This window comes from Molothrus ater, chromosome 9 (assembly GCF_012460135.2).
Source record: "Molothrus ater isolate BHLD 08-10-18 breed brown headed cowbird chromosome 9, BPBGC_Mater_1.1, whole genome shotgun sequence".
NCBI lineage: Eukaryota > Metazoa > Chordata > Aves > Passeriformes > Icteridae > Molothrus > Molothrus ater.
The window spans coordinates 26,341,870-26,366,984 of NC_050486.2; the positions used below are offsets into that span (position 1 = coordinate 26,341,870).

At 48.1% G+C, this 25,115-nt stretch overlaps 2 protein-coding genes and 1 non-coding gene across 5 annotated transcripts in view; 2 read left to right on the forward strand and 1 right to left on the reverse strand.

The window, feature by feature from the left end:
- The first annotated feature begins 1,042 nt into the window (after positions 1–1,042).
- Positions 1,043–1,113, forward strand: TRNAG-CCC (transfer RNA glycine (anticodon CCC)). Its single transcript has one exon. It is a non-coding gene; the product is annotated as a tRNA-Gly (tRNA).
- Positions 1,114–2,689: 1,576 nt separating this feature from the next.
- PCSK9 (proprotein convertase subtilisin/kexin type 9) lies at positions 2,690–8,085 on the forward strand. Its single transcript, XM_036388348.1, has 12 exons — positions 2,690–3,421; positions 3,504–3,689; positions 3,783–3,906; positions 4,078–4,211; positions 4,549–4,690; positions 4,774–4,961; positions 5,074–5,257; positions 5,512–5,682; positions 6,030–6,181; positions 6,299–6,458; positions 6,702–6,883; positions 7,102–8,085. Exons 1-12 carry the CDS (start codon positions 3,284–3,286, stop codon positions 7,261–7,263), a joined length of 1,923 nt encoding a protein of 640 aa, XP_036244241.1. The 5' UTR covers positions 2,690–3,283; the 3' UTR covers positions 7,264–8,085.
- A 1,769-nt stretch (positions 8,086–9,854) lies between these two features.
- The window catches only part of USP24 (ubiquitin specific peptidase 24), a 61,851-nt gene continuing 46,590 nt past the window's right edge, over positions 9,855–25,115 (reverse strand). Inside the window, exons 49-67 of one of the 3 annotated variants that reach the window (XM_054515729.1) lie at positions 24,900–25,024; positions 24,183–24,324; positions 23,167–23,317; positions 22,037–22,132; positions 21,281–21,384; positions 21,083–21,196; positions 20,218–20,314; positions 19,893–20,009; positions 19,192–19,281; positions 18,787–18,892; positions 17,810–17,931; positions 17,235–17,348; positions 16,925–16,990; positions 16,591–16,657; positions 14,542–14,620; positions 13,877–13,952; positions 13,067–13,153; positions 12,480–12,590; positions 9,855–12,314 (exon numbers count right to left, since the gene is read on the reverse strand). In XM_054515729.1, the coding sequence (XP_054371704.1) occupies positions 12,252–12,314; positions 12,480–12,590; positions 13,067–13,153; positions 13,877–13,952; positions 14,542–14,620; positions 16,591–16,657; positions 16,925–16,990; positions 17,235–17,348; positions 17,810–17,931; positions 18,787–18,892; positions 19,192–19,281; positions 19,893–20,009; positions 20,218–20,314; positions 21,083–21,196; positions 21,281–21,384; positions 22,037–22,132; positions 23,167–23,317; positions 24,183–24,324; positions 24,900–25,024 (1,927 nt within the window). In that variant the 3' untranslated portion in view covers positions 9,855–12,251. Of the gene's footprint in view, positions 12,315–12,479; positions 12,591–13,066; positions 13,154–13,876; positions 13,953–14,541; positions 14,621–16,590; positions 16,658–16,924; positions 16,991–17,234; positions 17,349–17,809; positions 17,932–18,786; positions 18,893–19,191; positions 19,285–19,892; positions 20,010–20,217; positions 20,315–21,082; positions 21,197–21,280; positions 21,385–22,036; positions 22,133–23,166; positions 23,318–24,182; positions 24,325–24,899; positions 25,025–25,115 lie in introns of all 3 variants that reach the window. The other 2 variants (XM_036387569.2, XM_036387570.2) reach the window with 2 other exon arrangements.

A 25,115-nucleotide genomic window follows, 5' to 3' on the forward strand; every position in this document is an offset into this window, starting at 1 on the left:
GGATTGCATGGACCCAGCTCCTGCCTGTCCTTCCCAGGCTGGGGGAGCGTGGTGGCTCTGGGAATGCTGTTTGGATGGAGCCACATCTCACTGAGTTTCAGAGGGTGCCCAGGGCAGGGTGTCACTGTGACACTGCTCCTGTGGAGTGTGGGAATCTGGTGGAGACCCAGAAGCTTTTACCTATAGAAGCACAGAATGTTTGGGTTGGGAAAGGACCTTAAAGATTGTCTTGTTCCAAGGGACACCTTCCACCAGACCAGGCTGCTCCAAGGCCTGTCCAACCTGCCCTTGAATGTGTCCAAGACGGGACATCCACAGCTTCCCTGGGAAAACTGTGCCAGCACTTCAGATCCAAAGTCCCTCCCTGCTCTCCTGTAGTCTCTGTGCTGGAAAGGGCTCTAAGGTCTCACTGGAGCCTTCTCTTCTCCAGGTTGAGCACTCTCCCAGAATTTCCTCACAGAAGAGATTCCTACCTCATGGCTCGGCACTCACTTTCACTTTTGGCAAAAGAAATTGTTTTCATTCAGAAATGCTTCTGAAAAGAAGTTTTTCAGAAGCATTTCTCCCGGCAGAGGCTGGGGAGAGGGCTGACACGGAGCCTGGACCCTCTCCCGCAGCTGGGAGTGCATCCCCCATGCCGGCACAGCATCCTTGAGCCCAGGGACTCGGCTCCCGCGCCGGCCGAGGTTAAACATTGTGGGAGCCGGCACATTCCTGCATGGCATTAAGCGCCGCCCGCAGCCCCGGGCCCGGCTCGGCCCGAGCAGGGGGCAGCGCCCGCTGGCCACGCGTGTGACCCCGAGGGGATGGGGGCAGATGGACAGGTAGGGCCGGCGGTGGCAGCCACGCTGGCCACGCGTGTGACCCGCGGGGACGGGGGCAGATGGACAGGAAGGGCCGGCGGTGGCAGCCACGCTGGCCACGCGTGTGACCCCGAGGGGATGGGGGCAGATGGACAAGAGGGGCCGGCGGTGGCAGCCACGCAGGACGGGGACGGGCCCCAGCCTTGGTACCCTACGGGGGAAAAAAAAATAACACCAGCGCACCAGTGGTGTAGTGGTATCATGCAAGATTCCCATTCTTGCGACCCGGGTTCGATTCCCGGCTGGTGCAAGACACTTATTCCCCCGCTGTATTCCGTGGGGGGGCCTTGGTATCTTGAAAGTATAACACCCGGGGGCGTCCCCGCAAAAATCTGTGGGGGCTCTTCTTTTTGCCGACGGGATGCTCCATCTCTCCCAGCGAAGGGACGGCAGCAGGGATTATAGGAGCCCTTCCCCCTTGTTGAGATCTTCTCTGATGCCTCCTCTGCTCTCTCCTTCCTCCCCACCTTTACACAGACACACTCGCTGGAAGCTCCACAGGGAGCCAGGGCTGAAAGAGAGCTCTTCTGCACAAGGTGCAAATTTTGGGCTATTTATTTCTCAGTTAAGAAAAAAAAAAAACCCAAACCTTTCTGCAGACCCAGTCCTGGAGTGTGAGAGCTGGGCCAAATCCCTTCCCAGGCTTCCAGTATCTCCATGGGTTCCTCAGCACATGGGGATGCATGTGGAACTGAGGAATTCTGCCACCCCCTCCCTCCTCTTTGTGCTCCTTCCATCCTTCCCTGGGACACAGGTTGTCCCCTGAGTCACAGGCTGTCCCCTGTGCAAAAGGGAAAGGCGGCAGGGAGAAGGAGACTGTCCCCCTTGAGACAGGGTCCCCCTGTGCTCAGCTGTCTCAGAAGCCTCCTGAGGCCCCTGTGGTGCGTTGTGGGACTTTGCAGCGCTAAGGAAGCTGAGCCAAAAATCAGGAGTGAGGCTTGATCCCATGATCAGTGTCCTGAAGGCTGACCCCTTCCAGTGTCAGCTCTGTGCAGCAGAGGGGTGACAAGCCGGGTCTGGTGTCCCTGCAGTCACACGAACCAGAGTTCAGTCTCTCATTAAAAAAATCAACATTTCCCCTGCAAACTGTTCACATCCATATTAAACACACCCATCCATATAAACATGCACATCCTTGTAAAACATGCACACCTGTATAAAGCATTAATGTCCATGCGAACCATTAATTATAAAATAAATTTTAATTAATTATAATTATAAATAATACATGGATAATGATAAATAACATATAATTATAAAACACGTTCATCACTTAAAACATATAGGTGGGTGCAAACCACACACATCCATATAAAACACATATGTGCATACAAACCATACACATAATTATAACGTGTAAAACATGTAAAACATAAATTCATACAAACCATACCAAACACACACATCTGTATAAAACGTGTGCATCCATATAAACATTTAACCTCTGAGGAGCTTATAAATAACCAGCCAAAACCACAAATTCCTATTTCCCTGAAGAGCCGGGAGCAGGGACGGAGTTTGCCGAAGGTCACTGGGGATGTGGGGCAGTGTGGGATCGCGATGCTGCGGGAGGGCAGAGGTGGGAAGCGGCGTGGGGACCCGCGGGAAAGCGCCGATATCATCCCGCAAAAAGGGCATCTGCCATGTGTGACGACTCTGTAAAAAATGCCCAAACAGGATTAGAGGATTTCACGGGAAATTATTCGTGGAGTGAGGCAGTAGGAGGCACATTAAAGCTTTCAGCCCTTTCTCAAAGCAGTCCTTGAGCGGCTGCGCTTTGCTCGCCAGAGCCCCCAGCGATCCGCCGGGACTCGGGGTGAGCAGCGGCCCCATCCGCCCTCTCCCCTCGGCCCCGTTAATGCTTAACCCGCCCGGCGTGCCCGGTGGGGCCCGCGGCCGCGGCGGGATCCGCGCTGAGCCCCGGCCAGACCGAGCCGCGCCCGCCGCTGCGCTCCGGGACCCGAGATCCGCGGGTGCGCTCCGGGACCTGTGTGGGTGCGCTCCGGGACCCGAGATCAGCGGGTGCGCGCCGGGAGCTGCGCGGGTGCGCTCCGGGATCTGAAATCCGCGGGTGCGCTCCGGGACCTGTGTGGGTGCGCTCCGGGACCCGAGATCAGCGGGTGCGCGCCGGGAGCCTGCGCGGGTGCGCTCCGGAATCTCAAATCCGCGGGTGCGCTCCGGAATCTGAGACCCGCGGGTGCGCTCCGGGATCTGAGACCCGCGGGTGCGCTCCGCGGGTGCGCTCCGGCCCCTCGGCCCCGCTCCAGCTCCCCGGCCCCGCTCCAGCCCTTCGACCGCGCAGCGGCCCCTCGGTCCCGCGGGTGCGCTCCGGCCCCTCGGCGGTCGCGCAGGGGCTCCCCGCCAGTGCCACCCCCGGCCCCGAGGGTCCCGGCGTCTCCCGTCTGCCCGTGGGGTGCGGGATGTCCCCGCGGGGGCTGGGGCTGGCGCTGGTGCTGGCGCTGGCGGAGCTGGGTCTGGCCCTGCGGGCGGCCGAGCAGGGGGAAGCCGCCGTCGGGGCCGCTCCTCCGGGACCCGCTGCTTTCCATCGCGCCGCCAAGGTGAGGAGCGTGGGGAGGGGGCACAGCCACGCTCCTGTGTGTGTGTCTGTGTGTCCCGAACCCCATCCCGGTGTCCCCGTAGGCGTCGTGGCGGCTGCCCGGGCGCTACGTGGTGATGCTGCGGGCGGGCAGCGAGGCCGAGCTGCGAGGCACGGCCCGGCGGCTGCAGGCCCGGGCGGCTCGGCGGGGACACCTGGCCGAGCTGCTGCACCTCTTCCACCTCCTGCCCGCCTTCCTGGTGAGGATGAGCAGCGACGTCCTGGACACGGTAGGACAGGGTGGTGGCACTGGGCACTGGGCGCCGGTGGCGGTGGCAGCCCCAGCCTTGGGGGCAAACAGGAGCTTTGTGTCCTCCCCGCAGGCGCTGAAGCTGCCGCACGTGAAGTACATTGAGGAGGATGCCTACGTCTTTGCCCAGAGCATTCCCTGGAACCTCGGCAGGATCCTGCGGCCACAGCCCAGCTCGGGCTCCTACAGCACTCCCAGTAAGCGCTGGGGGGGCTTTGAGGGAGAGTCAGATCCCCTCTCCTTGAGGGATGGGAATATTCCTCAGCCCCATGGTGCTGCGGGTCTGGAGCTGCATTTTGGGAGCAGCCCAGGTGGCCTGGGCTGGCCGTGATGGAGGTTGCCTTTCTCCCCTGCTGCATCCCTGGCAGATAAAGGAGACCTGGCCGAGATTTACCTGCTGGACAGCAGCGTGCAGAGCAGCCACAGGGAGATCGAGGGCAGGGTGACTGTGACTGGCTTCGAGAGCATCCCCGAGGAGGATGGCACCCACTTCCACAGGCAGGTGAGTCCTGAGCTGCCACGTGCTGCATCCTGGCCAGAGCACCCTCCTGCATCCACCAAATCCTGGCCGGGCTTGTGAGGCTTTCCAGGACAAGGGAGACACCTGGCCTGGACCAAAATGCTGGGCAGGATGGGCAACAGGAGCTGTGGTCCTGGGGGATATTGGGACCCTCAAGGTGGTGTGTTTGGAGATACGGCTGAGTCGGGCAGGGCTTCTCTCTAGGAAAGTGTTCCAGGGTAGCACGGGTGTGTGCCGGGTAAGAGAGAATGGGGGGCACGCTGTGGGATTGCAAACCTGCTTTGCTGCAATGGGCACGGAGCTGCGGTGCCCGTGCCAGGCCGGACAGTGTGACAGCCACGGGACCCACGTGGCCGCGGTGCTGAGCGGGCGCGACGCCGGCGTGGCCAGGGGCGCCAACATCCGCAGCCTCCGGGTGCTGAACTGCCAGGGGAAGGGCACCGTCAGCGGCACCCTCATGGGTGAGTGACCCCGTGCCCCGAGGGGAGCAGGATCCCTCCCGGAGCTCCCTGCGATGGTGTTGATGGTGTTTTACCGCTCGCAGCGCTGGAGTCCATCGGGAGGGCGCTGGAGGCTCGGCCGCGGGTGGTGCTGCTGCCGCTGGCCGGAGCGCTGAGCCCCGCGCTGAACGCGGGCTGCCGGCGGCTGGCACGGACCGGAGCGGTCATGGTGGCGGCTGCCGGCAACTACAAGGACGATGCCTGCCTCTATTCGCCTGCATCCGAGCCGGAGGTACGGCTGTGGGGGACCCTGAGGCTGGGGTGCCACCTCATCCCTGCGGGTCATCCCCCGGGTCACCGGGCTGGGGCTGAGCGCGCCACCCCTCCCGTGCTGTCACTGCCAGGTCATCACGGTGGGTGCCACCGACAGCCAGGACCGGCCTGCCTCCATCGGCACCCTGGGCACCAACTTTGGCCGCTGCGTGGACCTGTTTGCCCCTGGGGACGACATCGTCGGCGCCTCCAGCGACTGCAGCACGTGTTTCACGGCGCGGAGCGGCACCTCGCAGGCGGCCGCGCATGTGGCAGGCGAGCTGTGCCCTGAGGGGCAGGGAGGGCTGATGCTGGCACAGGGCTCCGGGCATGCCCGGGCTGGGGGCATCTTTGTGCTCCCTGTCTCACGGGGTTGGTGTGTCTCGTTCGGGCGCTGCAGCCTGCGCAGCGCTCCCGAGGGGCTGCAGAGAGGCCTCTGCCGTGTCTCTGGAGCCCTGCCGCCCACGGGAGCGCCGCGTAGGCGGCTCTGTCCCCTCCGGTTGTCACCGCGGCCTCCCGGGCTCTTGCAGGCATCGCGGCCGTGCTGCTCAGCGCCGAGCCCCGGCTGAGCCGGGCCGAGCTCCGCCAGCGCCTCCTGCGCTTCTCCACCAAGGGCGCCGTGGACACGGCCTGGATCCCGCAGGAGCAGCGCCTGCAGACGCCCAACAGCGTGGCGGGGCTGCCCGCACGGCTGGCGGCTGGTGAGGAGCTCGCTGCCCGCTGGGTGCTCGCACAGCTCTGCCCTAAGCAGGGAAGAGGTGCCGGGGTGAAAGCACGGCAGGGAGTGTCCCCCGAGCTGAGCCTGGCAGAGCTGGGGTGGAAGCACGGCAGGGAATGTCGGCTGAGCCTGGCTGCAGCCGCTGGCAGGGATGGGCGAGATGGAGCCTGGTCGGTGCCGTGGGCGCTGGGTGACACTGTGGGTGACACTGCGGATGACACTGAAGGTGACACTGAGGGTGACACCGAGGGTGGCACTGAGGGTGTGTGGGTGTCTCTGCGGGTGTCACTGCGGGTGTCCCCCGCCGCTGACGCCCCGGCCCCGTTGCAGAGGAGCAGCGGCTGCTCTGCCGCTCCGTGTGGTCGGCGCGCTCGGGGCTCTCCCGGCGCTCCAGGGCCGTGGCTCGCTGTGCCAGCGCCGAGGAGATGCTCAGCTGCTCAAGCTTCTCCCGCAGCGGCGGCCGGCTGGGGGAGCACATGGAGGTGAGCAGAGCAGAGCGGAGCTGCTGCCCTGGAGGCCCGCTGGGCTCCGAGGGGTGTCCCCGGCCCCCCGAGGGGTGTCCCCGGCCCCCGAGGTGACGCTGTGTGCCCCATGCACAGGACAAGCACGGGCAGAGGCAGTGCGTGGCCCACAGCGGGGGCCAGGGCGTTTATGCCATCGCCAGGTGCTGCACATGGCCCAGGGCCGGGTGCCGGATCAAGGCCGGATCCCCGGGGGCCGAGGGGGCCCAGTGCTCCCCAGGAGAACACGTGCTGACGGGTAACACCCAACACACGGGCTTAGACCTTTGGGCCTGATGGACAAACGTGTTTCTACCAGAAACGCTCTGGGATTTGGGTAAAAGGGAGGGTGTGGTTGCTGGGGTGGCAGGGAAGGGGTGCATGTGCTGTGTGCATGGAGGGGGGAAGGTTCAGGGCTCTCTGGGGACATCCTTGGCACCACTGTGTGCGCTGGGATGCTGCCATGGCTGCCCTGTGCCCATATCCCCTCTCCCCTGGGCAGGGTGCAGTTTCCACTCCCCATCCGTGGTGCTGGGTGCTGGTGGCAGGCCCGAGGAGGGGCTGGGGAGGGGGCCCAGCCGCTGTGCCAGCAGGACAGAGGTGGTGGCACACGCCCTGTGCTGCCCCAGTGCCAGCCTCGAGTGCCAGCTGCAGGAGCGCACGGCCCTGGAACACGAGGACAAGGTAGGGATGGGCCATGCTCCTCTGCCGTGCTGCTGTGTCTGCATGTTTCTCTGCCACCCTGATGGCTTTTGGGTGTGGCTGTCCCAACCCCAGCCCTCGCTGCTGTCCCCAGCTGTGATGGGATGGGTGGCAGCAGTCACGACACCCTGAGCCGTGGGGCCATCGGGGATGGGCATCCCTGTGCTGACCCCTGGATGGTGACCTCTGCTCCCCATTAGGTGACAGTGTCCTGTGAGGATGGCTGGACACTGACAGGCTGTAACACCCTGTCCCAGAGCTCCGTGGGAGCCCACACTGAGGACAATTCCTGCGTGGCCACCGCTGGCCCTGGCAGCAGCTCGGCCGTGGCCGTGGCCATCTGCTGCCGGAGCCGGCAGTAGGGGCTGAGCTCGAGGGGAGGCTCCTGGGGCACAGCAGGGATGGAGGCCTTGCTGGACCTGTGTGTCCCTGGCTCGGTGCCTTTCCAGGGTTTCCAGAACAATCCGTGCTCTGACATGCAGCTGATGACTGAACTCGTCTCCCCCTTGCACACAGCGGGATCAGGATGCAGGGCCAGCATCCAGGGTGGCTCTGCAAGAGCTCTCCAAGCATCCCCCATGCAGCTGGAGCCCTCTCCCATCACTGGAGTCATCCCAGAATCCTTTCCCTGCCTATAAACACCTTGACAGAACAAGCCATGGTGTTGTCACCCAACATAGGAAAAATCCACCGCTTTTTAAAGAAGAAAGTGTTGTGAGGATCACTCCTTCCTTTCCTGCTTAGTTGCTCATTAATTGTCAGCTAATGCTGCTTAGCACCTGGAAAATCTTAGTTTAGCCATTTTGGGGCAGTTTTATAATTGCCTAATCGTATTCCTAGGAGATTTCTTTACTTTTGAGTCAAGTGTAAGGGCTTTAGTTTAAACAGCCTGCTTGGTTAATTAGATTTTTATCTGCATTGCTACAGTCAGCTACTGCTTCATTAGTGCTTTTTTTGTTGTTGAGTCAAAGTTAATGATCTGCTGGTGTTATGTGTTAACAGTTTCAGGTCTTCCCAAGACACATAGGACCGTAGGAAGCTGCAATTCCTTTAAAAAAACCCCAGACTGGAGAAAAATCTTTCATAGCACCTTAGTTTTTACATTTGTACCTTAAATATTTACTTGGAGTTTTATAAACGAGCATTTTATAAATGTCCTTTTAAAATAAAATTCATAGACCTGTGCTCTTGTGGTCTTTTGTCTGGCTTCATAGACATCCCCCTGGGGAGCTGGTCTGGAAGAGGCAAGGGGGACCCATCCAGCAGGGATTCTGCTTTGTCAGTGAGCAGCCTCACGTGGGATCTGATCCCTGCCTGGGGCCCAAGGTGCTCCTGGATGGCAGCTGGCACCTTTGGAAGCTGGCACAGACAGCCTTGCCCACAGCTGGGCTGTGCTCTGGGACTGTTTTCCCCACACTCACAAGACCAGGAGTTTGTTTTAACAACAGTGGTGCAGGGGAAACGGTTCCAGTTATGGAAACAAACATGGGCCAGCTTTGGGAATGTGCCCTTGAACTTGGGCTGCTGCTGCTCCTTCACTTGGGAAGGGCTGGAGCCCCAGGAAGGAGACAAAGCTTGGCTCAGAGCAGGGAAAGGCTGAGAAGCACCAGCAGCCACCAACGCTGGGTCTCGCTTCTCTCTCAGTGCTCAGCAGCCTCCTGGTACTACAATATGTAATTTTTGTGGTGTTATCTGAGGATAGATGAAAAAACCCCACCGTTTGATGCCACAAGCTCCAGGTTAACCTGTCAGACTTGGCTGGGTTGGGTGTTTTTCCCCACCCAAAAGCCCCCAGCAGCTCTGTTACCCTGGCTTTAATTGGCAAGAGAAGACACACCCAGCACAAAATACCACTTTGAAAGGTTGAAACTAATTCTTACTTGTTAACTAAAGCTGGCAAAAGCCCAACCCTAATCCAAACATGTAATTATATAACATGGACATAATTACAGCCCATAATTTCATTCAGCTGGAACCTGAATTTCGCACAAAGAGGCAGAAAAGAAAAAGGGATGTCAGCCTGAGAGCTCCTGGACAGCTCTGACACCGAGGGCGATTTCTCAGCAGGCTCCTTGGGCTGTCACCTCTCAAAACACACTTCAGGGTTTCAGCTCTGCTGCCTGCCCTGGGAGAGGGGAGGATCCAGCACAAGGTGTGAGCATGTTCCACGCCTGATAAGCCAGACAGAGCTTCCCCAGCTCAGCTCAAGCCTTCCATAAGCCTGGTGGAAGGAAACAATATTAAAAGATTAGCCCTTGCTTTGTGCCTTGTACGTGGGTAGGCGGAAAAGCCTCTCGCAGTCAGGAGAGCAGGGCTGATCCCAGGGGTGCTGATCCCAGGGGGGCTGATCCCAGGGGTGCTGATCCCAGGGGTGCTGATCCCAGTCCTGGCAGCGCTTTGCAATGCCCAGCCCATGCTCCCAGGACCACCAGGGAGAGCAGAGCCTGGCTCAGGCTGGAAAAGTGGAAGTCCTTGTCCTTAGAGCAGGGGGCAAAGGCAGAGGGGGGGATGGCAGCCCTGGCTGCAGCTCCTGGTTCCCAAGTAAGTGAGTAATGGAACAGCAGCTGTGTGTGCACCCCTCTGGCCCTTGCCCCTGTGGGAGGCAGGATGAATTCACACCCAGCTCACCCACAAATCTCAGATCTGACACACAAAATCCGCTCTAATCCGCCACCGTGAGCGTGGCCAGGGTAAATCACTGGGCTGAGGGCAGAAGCTGCTCAGAGGGGCAGATGTGACAGAGCCCCAGCACACCCTGTGGCATAAGGATATACAGCAGGGCAGCTCCAGGGCCACTCAGCCGCTTCCATTGACTCTGGACAGGAGCCAAAGCAGCAATCAGGGCACCCTCGAGGAGCTCAGCATCTGCAGGGCTGGCCCAGGCAGGTTCAGGGTAAGAGGATCAACAAGACAAGAGTGTAGCAGAGTGTGCACAGTCTAAAGATTACACTAGTTTTCTGTGAAAGGAATAACTTTATTCCATTGACCAGGAATCCCAAGACTGTTCATCAAGACTGCCTATTTTTCCAGTGCCAAATATCTATGCATTAATTGGACAATATCTCCCCGAGCGCTCACAGGCAGGCTGTGGCTGCTCCTCACTGAACATTTTGTAAGCTGTATAAAAACATTTTCATCCAAAAAGATTGGCAGTAAAAATTACAACATATAAATGCATCACAATTTACACAAAAACTAGTTTGGTTTTTTTTTTTCTTTTTTGTTGAACTCTATTTTCCAAAAAATAATCTTCAGCAGGTTCGAATGACAGCAGCTGGAAACAAAAATAAGTGACCAAGTATCATCTTATTGCAAATTATAACCACTGACTTTGTACAAGCGTGAGCAGAAGGGTGAAAAAGTTTGTATTGGTTTCAAGTAGACAGTGGTGATGAGCCATCCTGATGCAATTCCCACCAAGGCTTCCCTGGGCCTGCAGCTAGCGAGGATGTTGTTTCCATAGGAAATAACAGGAACCTGAAGTGACAAGTGGTGCCAACCCATGGGAACATGACCAGCTTCTCCCATCACCGCTGTCTACTGACTCCTTGGGAAGATTCATGGCCCATTACCAAAGCATTTGGGGGTGGGGGAAGGAAGGAAGGAAGGGGGGTGTCTGTAAGAAATGATTAGTTCCAAATTAATTTAAAACGCGTCACGTTTAAAACGTCCCAGCACATCATCAGAAACATTGACAAAATGCTAACTCTGCCCTGTGTCTGTGAAGACATTGCTGTGCCCCCCTGCAATCCATCCTACCCCACAATAAGTTACAAAGCTGTACAGCTGACATCACATCCCGTGGTTCCTTCCAACAGTGAAATGACTGGTTACTTTCAATATTAGTGCACAACAGTGAAAAGCTGTCTGCTGCTCTGTGTTTTGGCAGCAGCCTGTGAAAAGAAACAAAAAAAAAGGCACTTTTTGGCTGGTTGTGCCTTTAACTTGGCAAATTTGTCTATTCTGGAGGTACCCAGGCACTCCTTAAGATGTCCCCCGTTTCTGTGCATGTTTGTTTATATAATTTTTTTAAAGTAAGGCAGAATCCATAAATAAAGGCAAAAAGCAGTGCAGAAAATGTGACAAACACAAAATGTACAAAAGATGAAGTTAGTTGGCACAAAAGAAGCTTGAATCCAGAGCCAGAAATCACTGAACTGCACTTGACATAGAAAACAAAACTGTGCTCAAATCATCCCAACTGGTTTCCAGTTATTTGTGAGCAAATTAAGAGAGCTGTGATATTTTAAACGTTGCCTGGTCAAGTGAAAATGCAAACAAAGCCAATTCTTTCTTTCCCCGTGTTAAAATTGCTCTAAAATCCGCACAACAGTGTTCCCAGCTCACTCAAGGAATTATTCATCATATACAACCAATACCAACTTTCTCAGTTATTTCAAAGCATAAGCAAGTGATTGCAGATCCATGACTGAGACTACATTTTATTCAATATGTCTCCAAAGGTTAAAAAAATTTAATGAGTAAAACTGCAACAGAATTCCTTCTTAAAGTGCTTTTTTTTCTTTTAAACTACTCATTAACTTTTTCTTTTTTTTTTCCTTTTTAATTCACCAACATCCTTGAATAATAAATGCTCGCACAACTAGAGAACAAAGCTTTTCTTTTACTGCCCTTCCCAGCTGTCTGAAGGGTTTTTGGAAGGGTACTGGGAAAGATGACTCATTCCAGAGCTCCTTTACCAAATCATTCCGTAAGGAATCACTCTTCTTACAGAGCAATCCTGCTGATCTTTCTCATCCAAGAGCTTTACAAATTAGCAGGGAGACATATTAAATACAGAAGTCCTTATGTAAACCCATTCTTTAACTAATATTTTACAATGAAATGTAAGTCATCACACATCTTTACAGAAATTTGAATATTCCTATTCAATATTATCAGAAAGATTAAAAATTTGCCCTCCATACATAAGGGCAGTCTGTTTCTTTTTTTTTTTTCCTGTATAAAAACCAAAAGAATTTTTTTTTTTGCAGCATCACAGAAAAGCAACAGTTTTACATTCACTCATTTAATGTTCACATAAAAATTCAACCACTAGCGTTTGTGTATTTGATAAAATCTTCTTGACAGACTTGGTTTCGGTGTTTTGGACTGTCACAAGCTACTGCAGGTGAAGATGCAGTTTTCTAGAGCATTTGTTGATCTGAAGCCTTTGTGGCTATAAAAATGCTTTTATCTTGCAGGGAAACAACCTCCTCCAGCATCTCCTCTGGTCCTGTGAAGCCACTGCTCCCCCAGATTCCCAATGGCATCAGCAACACGACTCCAGTTCCAGCAGGGACCAGGCATTGAATGTTTGAGCTGGTTCTTGTGTTCACAGGGATCTCCTCTAAGGGTCAACGTCATCAAGGTCACTTTTAGGCTCCCCAATCATCATAGGAGACTCTGAGCCCTTTCAAACACACAGGGGACAGGGAGAGAAGGACACAGTCACTTTTGTAAATGCACAGTTGTTCACAGTATGGTCAGTGATGGTTCTGACCTGACCCCAAGGCACCAGCTGCCCCACAGAGGCACACACCAGGGGTGTAAGGGGGTAAATCTGCCCTCATTTTACCTGCTGCAGGTGCCTCTCTCCATTCTCATTGGCAGGGCTGCTTTCTGACCCATTGCTGCTTCCAGACTGATCCTTCTCATTCAGCAGGGCTGTGGCATAGGCCAGAGTGTCCTGAGTTGCAAACAGTTCAAGAGAGTGTCAGGGAGTATGGTGATCGCTTCATTTCACATTTTTAAATAATTTTATTGTTTTATTATTATTGTTTTAAAATAATAATAGCTACTGTAGTGAGACAGCCAAGTTACCACCAATGAGTGAATACTCATTACTGAGTATTCACTAATATCACTCAAGGGTTAATTTCTTCCAGGAACAACCACAGGGGCTGAGCTTCCAAAGGAAAACCAGCCTGAAGTGCACTGAAATGTCACAGAATCATTAAGGTTGGAAAAGACCTTTTAAGATCATCAAGTCCAAGTGCCAAACCAGCAGCACCACCGCGCTCATCACTAAACCATGGCCTCAAGTGCTGCATCCACATGTTTTTTGAACATTTCCAGGGATGGTGACTAACGTTGCCAAACACAAAGATGCTTCCAAGAAAAGAAGTAAGCAAGTTTAACATCCTCTGCCAGGATGACACATACCTGTGCTGAAATAGTGCGCTGGAAGGTTTTTGCAGTGGATGTTTCATTGGACACGTTACTCTGAGGAGCCCAGTAATGTTCAGACATCTGCATAAAAAGCCAAAAAAGCCATACATTTGCCATTTTCACTTGTGTAAAGCCTCAACCACTTGTGATGGTGGGTGAACTAAGACTGGAGAAAGCTTCCTGAATCCTCTGGTAGCGAGCTGGAGATCTGGGGCACAGACACTTTAAAAGCAGCCACAAAGGTTACTGTCCCTCAGCTGCAAACCAGCACCCAACTTCTGCTGAGCTCCAAGTTTCCAAAGTGTCCCTGGGTATTTATGAAAGATATGTTGGCCAAACTATGCTGAGTTTAGAGGGAAGAACAAACACTACACGTGTGGGAGGAAAAGCTGTATCAGTCGGCAGCTGTGCTTTGTGCAAAGCTGTGATGATTCTGTAAGGAATCCAATCATTTAAACATTCTCCTGCATCAACACACAGGCAATGGAAAAACTGCTTTTTTAAAAAAGCTGAAGCCTCCCAACATGAATACAGTGGCACTGAAAGCTTCCCACATAGCAAAGAATAATCACTGCAACCATTCACACTTGGTTTTATTCACTGTAAATGCATTTATGCCTGAAACATGTGGGGGGCTACTGAAATTCTGGCATTGCATCAGATTAGCTGCATCCAAGTAGTCCTTGTAAAAATGAAGTATTTTGTCTTTAGAGCCACCTCAGAGAGCCATGCAGAGGATGGAGATTATCCTTCCATGATCATTGTTGTAAATGAGTGACAATTTCCCTGTTACAGTCAAATTACCTTTTTCTGTAGCCACTGCACAGCCCAACTCCAGTGGTGTGAATTCTCCTTGAAGTAATCTTTTGCAGTAGGGCACCTTGGGAATTGAAATTATATTCATTAGTCAGGAACAAGGCATTCTGGACAACACAAAAAAATTACCAAAAAAAATACAAAGACTTCTCTCTCTTTGCACTGCTGCCCTCTGTGTGCACTGTTATCACTGCAAACCGACTTAAACTATACAGCTCTGTTGATAATTGAATTAGCAAGAGCAATAATTTTAGTAAAATATACTCAAATCAGTCTACCCCACAGGTTCACATAATTCAGAATTATGCTTTATTGGGACATATGCCAAGTTCTAAACAAAGAGAATTTAGGACTCATAATATTTCAAAAACCTGGAACAGCTTCCCTATGTTTATCTGGTGTTAATGTCAGACTCCTGCTGTGCAGAATGGCCATTTTCTTTATAAACACCAATTACCATTTGTTACCTGAGAAATCCCTTCAGATACCAACCAGTGAAGACTACACTTCATACTGGCACGTGTACTACCAAGACCTTGCACCAGCAGCAAAGGATAAAAAACTGATCAAAACCAGGAGTAGCAGGTTTTACAATAGTCACAGAGGGAGCTAAGGCAGGGATGAGGTTAAAGCCTGAAACCTTCATTACTCACTTCTGAGCCAGGGTAACCAGGAACTTGACACACTGGTAGCAACGGCTGCTGTCCACGTGGTTGCTGTGGTGCATCAAGGCTGTGGGGAGAAACACATGGATTAGAAACCACAACCCAGATTTCCATGTACCAGCCAGTCTGGAAACAAAGATGAAGCTAAAATTTTAAGTAAGGGAATAGATTTTGTTTCTACAGATGTGAGCATGAGTATTTGTGTTAAACACACTGCTGTAAGTGCTGGTAGTCTTGAGTCTTCCACAACTCTACTGGATTAAAAATAGAACTGCTGCATTTTCACTTTGATCTTTCAAATGCAGTACCTGAATTTTAAACAGCCCTAATGCAGTTATTCTTCCCCTATAATCCATTCTATGTTAGATAATCACTATGGTTACATTTATCTGAAGGAAAAAAATATTTGTCTGAAACCCCCATAAATGAACCAGATCACCAGCTTCCACCTGGATCAAAGTTTGCAAAGCCAGAGGAATGTTTAAAGCTTCTCCACATAAACAAGCATAGCAGAATTCAACAGCCATGAAACTGTTCCATGGGAGACTCAGGCAAAACCCCAGGCCATTCCTACCAGCAAGTTTTCTCTACCATGAATTCCCACCTCTTTAACAAAATTCTCTGACTGAGGAGAAGCACAAGGATTTCCACAGAGCTGCCCCAATCAGATTTGCTACCCAAAAGTTGCTCTGTCCATAGCAGTCAGCAAAGAACACTGTAGTGAAACCTCCAAAGCTGGCAGAAATTGTTTGGGAACTGCAAATTGCCAGTTTTAATACTGTTGAAGCAGAGCAGATGATAAAAATTACAGCAGTGCTGTACTACAAATTATGCACAAACATCCTATTAAGGAGCACCAAAACCTATTATGTGCTGATTTCCCTTTCCTGGATTAAAACCAGTCAGTGTGAGGGATGTTGTTCAATGCGGTTGTGAGGAAACTTCAAGGTAAAACTACAAGTTTCACTCCCAAACCTCAGGGCAGTTCTCAAAGCCTTCAACATAAAAATCCAATTGAACACTTGCACTTCTCCTCTGCAGTGCAAAAAAGGTCATGTATTGCTCAAGTTACAGCACAGAACTGGTCCAACTGGGACCAATTTATCCAGAAATTAAAATAATCACTTAGCTATTCTCTTACACTGCTGCATATTTCCTTCTCTGCCATCAGACACACATGGAAACTACTAAACAGGGGAGCACTGATGAGAGAAATGAAGAACAAAGCTAAACATTCTTTCTCCCTAAATCAGAATCCAAAATAACTGAAGGTGAAAGCCACAATCTGAAGCAGCTCCTCACCCAAACAGCTATGAAAGAGCTGCTCCAGCTGCACTAACCCATCAGAGGGGTTCTCTGTGTAACCCCACATTTCATTTACACACCAAAGCTGCTGCTCCTGATGCACATGAAATAAGTTATTTCTTTATATAAGTTATATCTTATTACTTCTGAGTTTTTTTCTCTTTGAATGCTTCAGTAACTTCACTTCAGTGAAGTTTTGTATCTAATGGAGAGACAACACTTTGCAGGAGCAGCAACAGGTGAGAGCCACCTGTCCCACTGTGGGGCTCCACTGCAGTCAGCAGGGCAAGCATCCTGCTGGGCTGAACCAGGTTCTTTTCATGGTAATCAGGATGCTGACAAAACAAAAAGACTGGCAGCTTCTTGAGATATGGAGGAAATAAAAATTAATGTTAAGGTTACAGGATTCAAACAGTTCCTCTATTATGGTAATCAAAGGTAATTTTCTTCCCCCTCATTACACATAGACCCTGATCTGCCCCTTATTTAAATAAGTTAGCTCTCTTTCCTGTTCAATTCCTTTCTAGTTTGCTGTCACTATAACATTCCAATGCTTATTTTGGATTTTCTTTGAGCATTTTTGGAGTGACAGTGGCTAAATCAAATGTGTCAAGTTTTTTTTCCCTGAGAAGTAGAACAGTTTAGGAGGATTAGGAACCAGGAGATGGAGTGAACCTCTACCACCATGAGGGTCAGTAGGAGACAGGAGTGTTCACCCACTGGCTTACTTGCCTATTAATCCATTTTCAGTTTCAAAGGCAAATTTGATGCGCTCTACTTGCAATGGGTCTTCAATAACCTGTTAGGAAAGAAAAATATCAACTGAGGTAAGTTGTATGATGTATCTATTCTATGGAATGATTTTACCCACCCCCACATGCAAAACAAGTAAGACTGAAGTTTCATGTATCACTGGATTATCAAGACAGAAATTTAGGAAGTAATAAAACTTCAGACTGAAGGATGAAAATATGTGTGGATGTTGAAATTACCAATGCAGTCCCAACTTTTTTCATTACACATCAATACAAAAATCTATCTTGTACAAGTTTTACCCTTCACCTACCAGGATCTCATGGAGTAACTGGAATATATTTTTCAGTTCATGAGGAGGAGCAGTTTCCAGTTGAGTCTGCATGTAAGAAAAAGTTACTTAGATCACAAAATAAGCTGGTAAAGCAAAGAATTTCAAGACAGCTTTACAGATTTTTGAAAATTTATTTATTTAAACAGTAAAGGCCTAAGAAAACCTAAACTCCAACACCCCCTCCAAATCCACCACAGTGAATTGTTTTGCAGTGATGGCACAAGGCACAGGATGACCAAAGGCTGGGAGAAACACCCATGGGCCAGGCTTGTGCTGGCTTTGTGTGTACCTTGATGAAGTGCAGCACAGTGAAGGAGAAGTGCTCGTTGCAGAAGCAGCAGTACACCACCATCTCCATGAGCACCGACAGCGACCCCGTCAGCTCCCGCAGCGCGTGCATCACCTGTGGGCACAGCACTCCCTTCACACACAGCTGCCTCCCAGAAAACAAGGCTGTAACACAATGTTTTCCTCCCCAGGAAGGATGCAGCTCTTTTCCCCAGTGCCTGCATGGCTGAACCCCTGCTCTCACAGCACTCCTCCAGCTCCTGATGCTCACCTCCAAGGGTTGAGCATCATCTGTTAAATCAGATCCACTCAAGGTAGCACCTGCATTTGACATGGTAAAAAGCTGCATAGGGCCCTTGCAAAATGTGCATAAAACCAGACTGTGCATAAGACCAGGCCCCAAAGCTTAGAGGTACACTAGAATATGAAGAGGACAAGAAACTAAAGGCGCCTTCTTGTTTAGGCCCAAAATAGCCACTGGTGTTGGATATTCAGTGTTTTTCATGAAAGAATTTGTCAAAGGAATACATCAGGTAAGTTTTTAGGTTCAAACAGGGCAGAATTTAGAACAGATACCTCCATTAAGTAGGGTTTTCCCTCAGACAAGAATAGCAAGGCTTCCACTTCTTCATGGAGTGCCAGAAGTGGCCCTGAAGCGGTGATGCTGAGAGGTGGACGCTGCTTAAAGAGACCAGGAGCTATAACAGCAAATACAAAAACAATCCACTCATAGATTAGTTTGTTCTAACACACTTTGAAGACACTGCTGCTCATTTGGCACCATGAAATCCCTCATGACACTCATCTCAACTAGTTTATAGCTTGTGTGCTACCACTCCACTACCACAAATCTCTTGCACCCTGAAGTGTCACTTATTTTAGTGACAGCAGACAAAAGAACTGCAGGAAGGCCAAAGCAAAATGTCCACAGACAGTCAGAATTTTGAGCTTTAGTTTTACTCCCAATCCCTCTTGCACATTCATCATATCCAGAATATTTATAAGTCTTCTGTTACCTTCTGATTTTTGACTGCTTTCAACCTCAGACAGAAATTAGGTAATTCTTTTAAAAGACAACACCAAATTCCTCCTTCAGGAAACTGAAGATTTTAACTTATTCCTTTATTATCTTTATTTGGATGTTTCTGCCTCTCATAAGAGGTAACTATGAGAGTGTTTAATTGTTTGTTATTCAGTAGCTTAGTCTAAATACTCCCCTTTAGATTAGCAAAAGACAGCATAAGGCTAAACAAAATACTGCCTGTGAGTCTGTTCAGCCAACAACACAGCTCAATTCACTCACATGAGGAAATACCTTTTAGGGACATGGGGAAGGGAAGAAGGTACAAAACTGTTAGCATCAAGATTTCCATCCCCTCAAAATACTGTTTGCCCCTCAATACGTTTACAGCAAAATCAGAAGTAATCAAAATTGTATTAACCATTTCTGCCTTAAATTCAAAATCACTGTATTTTCCTCACTAATATCAAGTTACTCCCAATCAATGTAACTGAAATGCCAAGGCACCAAAAGACAAAACCACAATTCTTACCAACATTTCTTTGTGAGGAGACATCAGAGTGCAAGACAAGCAGTGCTACAGTGTTGTGAAGATATCCAAACTCACGTGCCTGTGCTGAGCTCCACCTGCGGTTCTGCTTGAGTCAAAGACAGATTTAATTAACTTTGGTTTATTTAATCAACTCTGTTAAGCCAAAATAATGTTCTTACAGTCCACCACCACGACCTAATACTTTAGAGTGGATAAAAATTTTATTATTATCAAAAAGATCATGCTCACTTCTGCCAAAACAGTTATTTCCAGGCTAACTACACATAGGTGGGCTCACGCTTGCACGAGGTTTATAGAATAATTGAAGGATTTGTCTATTCTGTCATATGAAAAGTGTTTATTCATAATTTAAACATCATAAAAAAATGTGGGGATGGCCTGTACCTGATTGCTCTGCCGGTTGGGGCCAAGGAGAAAGTTGACCATGTGCCTCAGGGCAGAGTGCCTGAGGAGAAGACTGCTAGCCCTTATTCCCTGCTGTGAAGAAAAAAACAACAAATTACCTTCCTGTGCAGCTGAAGAAGTAGTGCTCAAGAGAGCAAAAGTAAAATGCACAGGCTAAAACCTGCATTTTCCACTCTGAAATCCCCAAAATATCCCAACACAGATCAATAAGATAAACTGCTAAAGATCTGTCTCATTGCACACAGCACATGACACAAACCAGAGCAGAATCAGCAGATGCACAGTAAATATCTTACAAGAAAAAAAGTAGGCAAAAAGAATAGAGAAATAGAAATAGTAAATCCAGTCAGTTATTCTGCTCCCCGTGGAATAGAAATCCTGAATGTTTGATTTTTTAGTATATACAGTTTTTTTTAAAGAGCAACCCCACAGAACCCTTCAAAACAGACAACCAAAATTCAGATGCTGAAAATGACATCTTCCCCTGGTATATTTTTGTGTGATTTTATCCTAATCCATTATTCAAAGCCATTTATTTAAAAAACAAAACAAAATAATTACTCCTAATAAAAGTTTTGAGTTTCACTGTGCTGCAAACTCTTCTACGAATAAAGATCACTAGCTGCTTTATTAATGTCTTTTAAAATTTAAATAGCCATGAGAAAACAATGTTTTCTTACCTTCTGTACAAAGTTATTGAATAGCAAAAAGTACTGAGCACAGTTTTTACAGTTTTCAGGTACATCTTTATCCAGTAGAGCAAGTAGCACCTCCAGTAACTGATGTAGAGTTTTTAACTGTGGAAAAAAAAAAATTCAATGTAAAGAGTTGTCTACTGTTTAAAAACCCAAAATGTTTCAAACACCTCCTGGGCAGGAGGAGATGAGCATTAGCCTAGAAATTAAGAGGGAGGATGAGCTCACACAGCTCTGCCTGCAAACAGAGCAAGAGGCACCAGGAGAGCCAAGCCAGGGGATGTCTGGAGAGGAGGGGACACCCACTGACCTTCTCCTGATAAAGCAAGGCACTGTCGAGGGTTTTTTCAAGGATAGTGGCCACAGCAACTCGCACCTCCCTCACGCTGCATTCCAGGAGGAAAGTCCTGGAAGAGAAAAGGTGAAGCTGCAAAGAGAACTGCAATCAACATGTACACACAGCTGCTGTGATTCAATGTGGTGTTTAGTGTTATTTTAATGGTCCAGATACATTTTGTATTGTAATGTTGTGGGTAAGTTTTAACTGACATTCACACACTCCTGCTTGTAGTAAGGCCTGTAATATTCCTATTATTATATTTATAATATTCCTATTAATATATTTATTCATTTAAATGAAAAAAGCTCTGAAAGTTCTCATAGGATGCTGTTTTTCAATTCAAATGAAAGGATCACATTTTCTTTACACTGACACACTTCTTTCAGCATGTCAGATCTCCAATAATTTGTTTTCAAAGCATCTATTAGCTGATCCTTAGCTTGGCAAGAAGAAAATCTTTCCAGTTCATCTGTGATCCTTATCAGGTAAGTATTTAACTTATCTTACCCCCAACACATTTCATCATGTTCTCCTTTCTCACCACTTGTAGAGCTGACCACACAAACTTAAGCACATTCCAAGTCCCTTCACTGAATTCATCACCTGATCCTCCTCCATGCCCACTGCACTATCTAATTTGATTTTCAACATTCTCAGAAAGCTGCACAGAGAAAATATAAAAACAAAACTCCAAGTCATTATCTGAAGTGTCTGTTTAAAGAATGTACACAGTCAACTCTTAAGGAATACATCAGTACAGGCCAGATCATGTTATGAGGAAGTTTTATCCACACATGAGACACAAAACACCTCAGACACAATCACCAGGACTTACTTTACAAGCTCCCTGCCCTCTGGCCCAACAAAATACTCCACCAACCACTGACAAGCATCAATGCTTTTGGAGAGCAGTGCATCTATGGTGGCAATCCATTCTTCTGTATCAGCCCTTCAACGAAACAGAGACAACTATCAGTAATCCAGGAGCAACAACACCTCCCCAAAACTAAACCATGTTTCTTGTTTGCCTTACCTGAGTTTCTTCTTGGTTCGGAGATAGGTTTGGAAGAGGAATTGGACTGCCAGCTGTAAGCTCACCTTTGCCATGCAGGGATAATAGGGATGCTTTACCTTAGTCTGAAAGAAATATCAAATTTACTCCAGAGCAAAATGATGCTTGCAGCACACATGCTGTCTCTTATACACATCAACATGTTCTATTCAAGTTATTTGCTTCACTTGGAAAAAACAAACCACAGCATTTTTCTGTGCTAAGTCAGTCTCCAGTGCTGACTTTGCTACTTAATAAATATGCTAAAACAGGAGCAAACTTGCTGTAAGGCCAACTAGACCTGTGGATTTCAAAAATGTAATAAATGCTGTTTGTTTATGACTCCATTTAGAAAAAACCAATTAAGAAACTATTACCTGTTAAACTCTATCAACTTTGAAGTAACTAACACCAACTTTTGGACCTTCCATATGGAGAGGGATTTCTGTCCCTCTACAGGCTCAGTTTGCATCATTATAAAAGATATGGATTATTAAATAAATTTTACTGGGGCAAAATGATGTTTCTCCCAGTACTAGAAAAGAAGGCTGGAGTTTGCTTTGAGGCAGATGTTATCATCAGCATCCAAAATTACTGGAGGCAAGGAATAGCTTGTCTGGAAAAGCAAAATCATGTCAACACTTCTCTTCCAGTTTTCCCGGTCTGACCCAAATAGCTTTTGTGGCGATTTTACCCAAAATAATTGGAACACTCTAAGATTAAAATCCAGGTACTTACAGCATTCAGGGAAGCTAATGACAGAACAAAACTGAAGTAGTCACTACTGTATACATCTCTGTTCTTCATAAATTTCAAGTTTTCATCTCTCACCATCTGTAAAAGTAAAAGAAGGAAAAAAAATTAAAAATGTTGTCAAAATACACTTCTCTAACTAAAACTTCATCTTTAACGTAAATGTGTGGTGTTTAAAAATCAGTGTCAAACTTATTCTGTTTCCTTTTGAATCACTACTTCAGCAGAGGGAAAAATACATAAGGGAGATTTAAAAGATCTGGTATAAAAGCAGTGATTTTCTTTCAAAGATACTACAAAACAGCAGATGAGGGACTTAATCATTTGGCCATTAAGGGAGAAAAGGAAGAAATTGCAGATAAGTTCTATTTTTTGCTTGTTTTTAATAAACAAGCCAAGAGAATACCCCTCAAACGAGAAAGGCATGCCTAACAAATTTAGATGCAAAGAGCAAGGAGTCCTGGTGTAATTACAAGCTGCAGCCACAATAAGGTATTTAAATGCCAAGCCCTTCTTTTTTCAAATGAGATTTTGCTTAAAGACTCTCAACAAATTTGAGCCAAGCTCTGTTCATTGTGACAACACAATCCCAGCAACAAGAATGGCCAAAGTGGCTGTTAATGCCCTGAAACAGGCCCGTGTGGAGGGCCAGACACAGCCTGCAGTTTATTCTCCCTGTGTGTGTGATGATGCAGGCTCTCCTCACTGCTCCTCCTCTTTCTAACACTCTTGTGAACTCAAGAACCTGAGGATCACTGTAATTTGCCATCATCTCCACTACTCCTCGAGTGTACTCCAAATGAAGCACCTTCTCTGCTGTTGTCTCTCCCTGCCTGCGTGCTGACTGCTGCCAGATCTCATGTTTGATTAATCTGCCTGCAGCTTCTTCAAAGCAAAGAACTGATGGGCCAATTTCTTGAGACAGTACAGTGAAACTTAAAGTAAGTACCACTAAAGAGCTTGTTAGTAACTTTATGTCAGAATCCAGAATTGCTTTTTAGTTTTCCTACAAGGGAATTACTTCAAGGTAACCTTTAAAAGTTACCATGTTTCTCTCACTACAAGCTCAAATTTTATGTGAGCAGAATTTAGTTGTCACTTTCAGTGTGCTCTACCTGATAAATTCTCACAGGCATTTTCTCTACAAAGAGCCCCTTTTTTTCTCCTTTTCGAACCAGCTTGGTCAAGATGGACAGACGGTCACTGTTGGGCCTGTGGGGTCGAGGTGATGACTGGGGTGAAATTTCTGGTGAAGAGGGAGCAGATCTGAAATATAAACAAGCTGAAGGTGTAAAATCTACAGTTTAGGTGTAAAATACCATTGCAGGCAGAGTGATCTTATGGCAGTTTTGAAGACAGCCTGAATATTTCTTGAGGCTGTCAATCAGCTTGAACTTGCTGCAATAATGGTAATAAACAAGAAGCTTAAAAACCAACCCAAAACAACAGAAGGGTCAATACATTGCTTTGCTGGACAGTAATTACTCAGTTCTTAATTGTGGAGAGATATTGGAACTCTGATGGCTGAAAACTTCGAGTTTCCTGAATTTAAGGGTGCCGACCCTCAAGTAAACACCTCATTTGACCTGAGACCTTGGAAAAGGCTTCAAAAATTGAATGATAGCACAGAAACAGTGTGTGTAGTTTGGATAGTATTGTGTGATCTCACAGGGTGAAAAAACTTAGATTTGGGATTTTAGTATAAGGTGATATATGGGAGCCAAGATGGAGAATTTTGGGTGTGGGTTAGTTGTCTTTTTTGCCCCTTCTTCTTCCTTCTTCCTCACGGATCTGGGTGGTTTTCTCTAATTGGCTGAAAGATGTTCGCATTGTGGGTGATCATAATTGAGTTAGAAGCATAAATAATATAGATGTCAACGTTTTTTAGATACTTGACACAAATAGCCTTGAATAGACACCATTTTAGCTCACTTTCTCGACTTAGAAAGAGCTCACATCTCCTGAGTTTGTAATAGATAAGGATAATAAACTTCAGAGTGAGTCTTCAAACCCAACATCTCCTGAGTTTTATTCACCCTGACCTTGGAGCCAGAAAGAGCCTGGTATTCCAACAGAGAGAGGTCCAGATATCAATATGAGAAAAACCTTTCTGGATATAAGAGGAACTTACAAGGAGAGGTCCTCAGCTTCCTGCCTCACGACACTGACTCTGCTTTTCTTTGGCAGCACAGGGGAGTTCTGGTCGGACACTCTCTGGTAGAACAGCATGTAGGCGTTCCAGTAGCGCCGGCGCACGTCGGGGTAGGGATTTGCTGTGGGGATAAAAGGCAGCCCATGAAGGCCCTTGAAGGTTTAGTACCTTTCCCATTCCTATATGGAAGCAAAACTGGGGGTACAAGTACTGTGAAATTTGTCAGATCAAAAACATCAGTCTGTGTCAGTGATTAAAAGCGTCTGCATTATGAAACAGGTGAATATTGGAAATGTACTTGGAATAAATTCCTTAAAGCATTGAAAAGTTCAAAAATATGATGCCACACAGTGTTCCATGAAGTCATTCTCACTAGCCTAAAATAAGGGTTGTTTTATGTTTGGTTGGGGCTTTTTTTAAACTATATTAACAAGGGGCCATTGTGTTTTTCAATCTCTACTATTAAGTCTACAAAGTGCTGAATAACAGTGAATATGGCTTAATTCATATTAGACCATACACAAGCTGTTCTGTCCTTCAGTAAAGGGAAGGCTTTAGGGGAAAAATGGTTTAGGAGTATTAGTCCAAGTAACTCAAAGTACCCATAATGGACTAAGCTCTACTCAGTCCATTATAGGTACACTGAGTTACTGAAATTAGTATGAAATTGAAGCTACTATCTGTACTTCTGCTTACATTGATCATAGACTTTTGGTCTATACTCTCCACCAAAACATTCATATTCCAGGGTTTCATCAGTCAAATCAAATTCTTCCACAACGGTGTCATTAAATTTATACCACTTTCCTTTTCCACATCCTCTGTGATCAAAACAGAACAGAAACACAACAGAAACAAAGTTAGTTGATTGTCTCAGTAAAAAAAACAAACCACCCTGAACAGCCTAGAAGT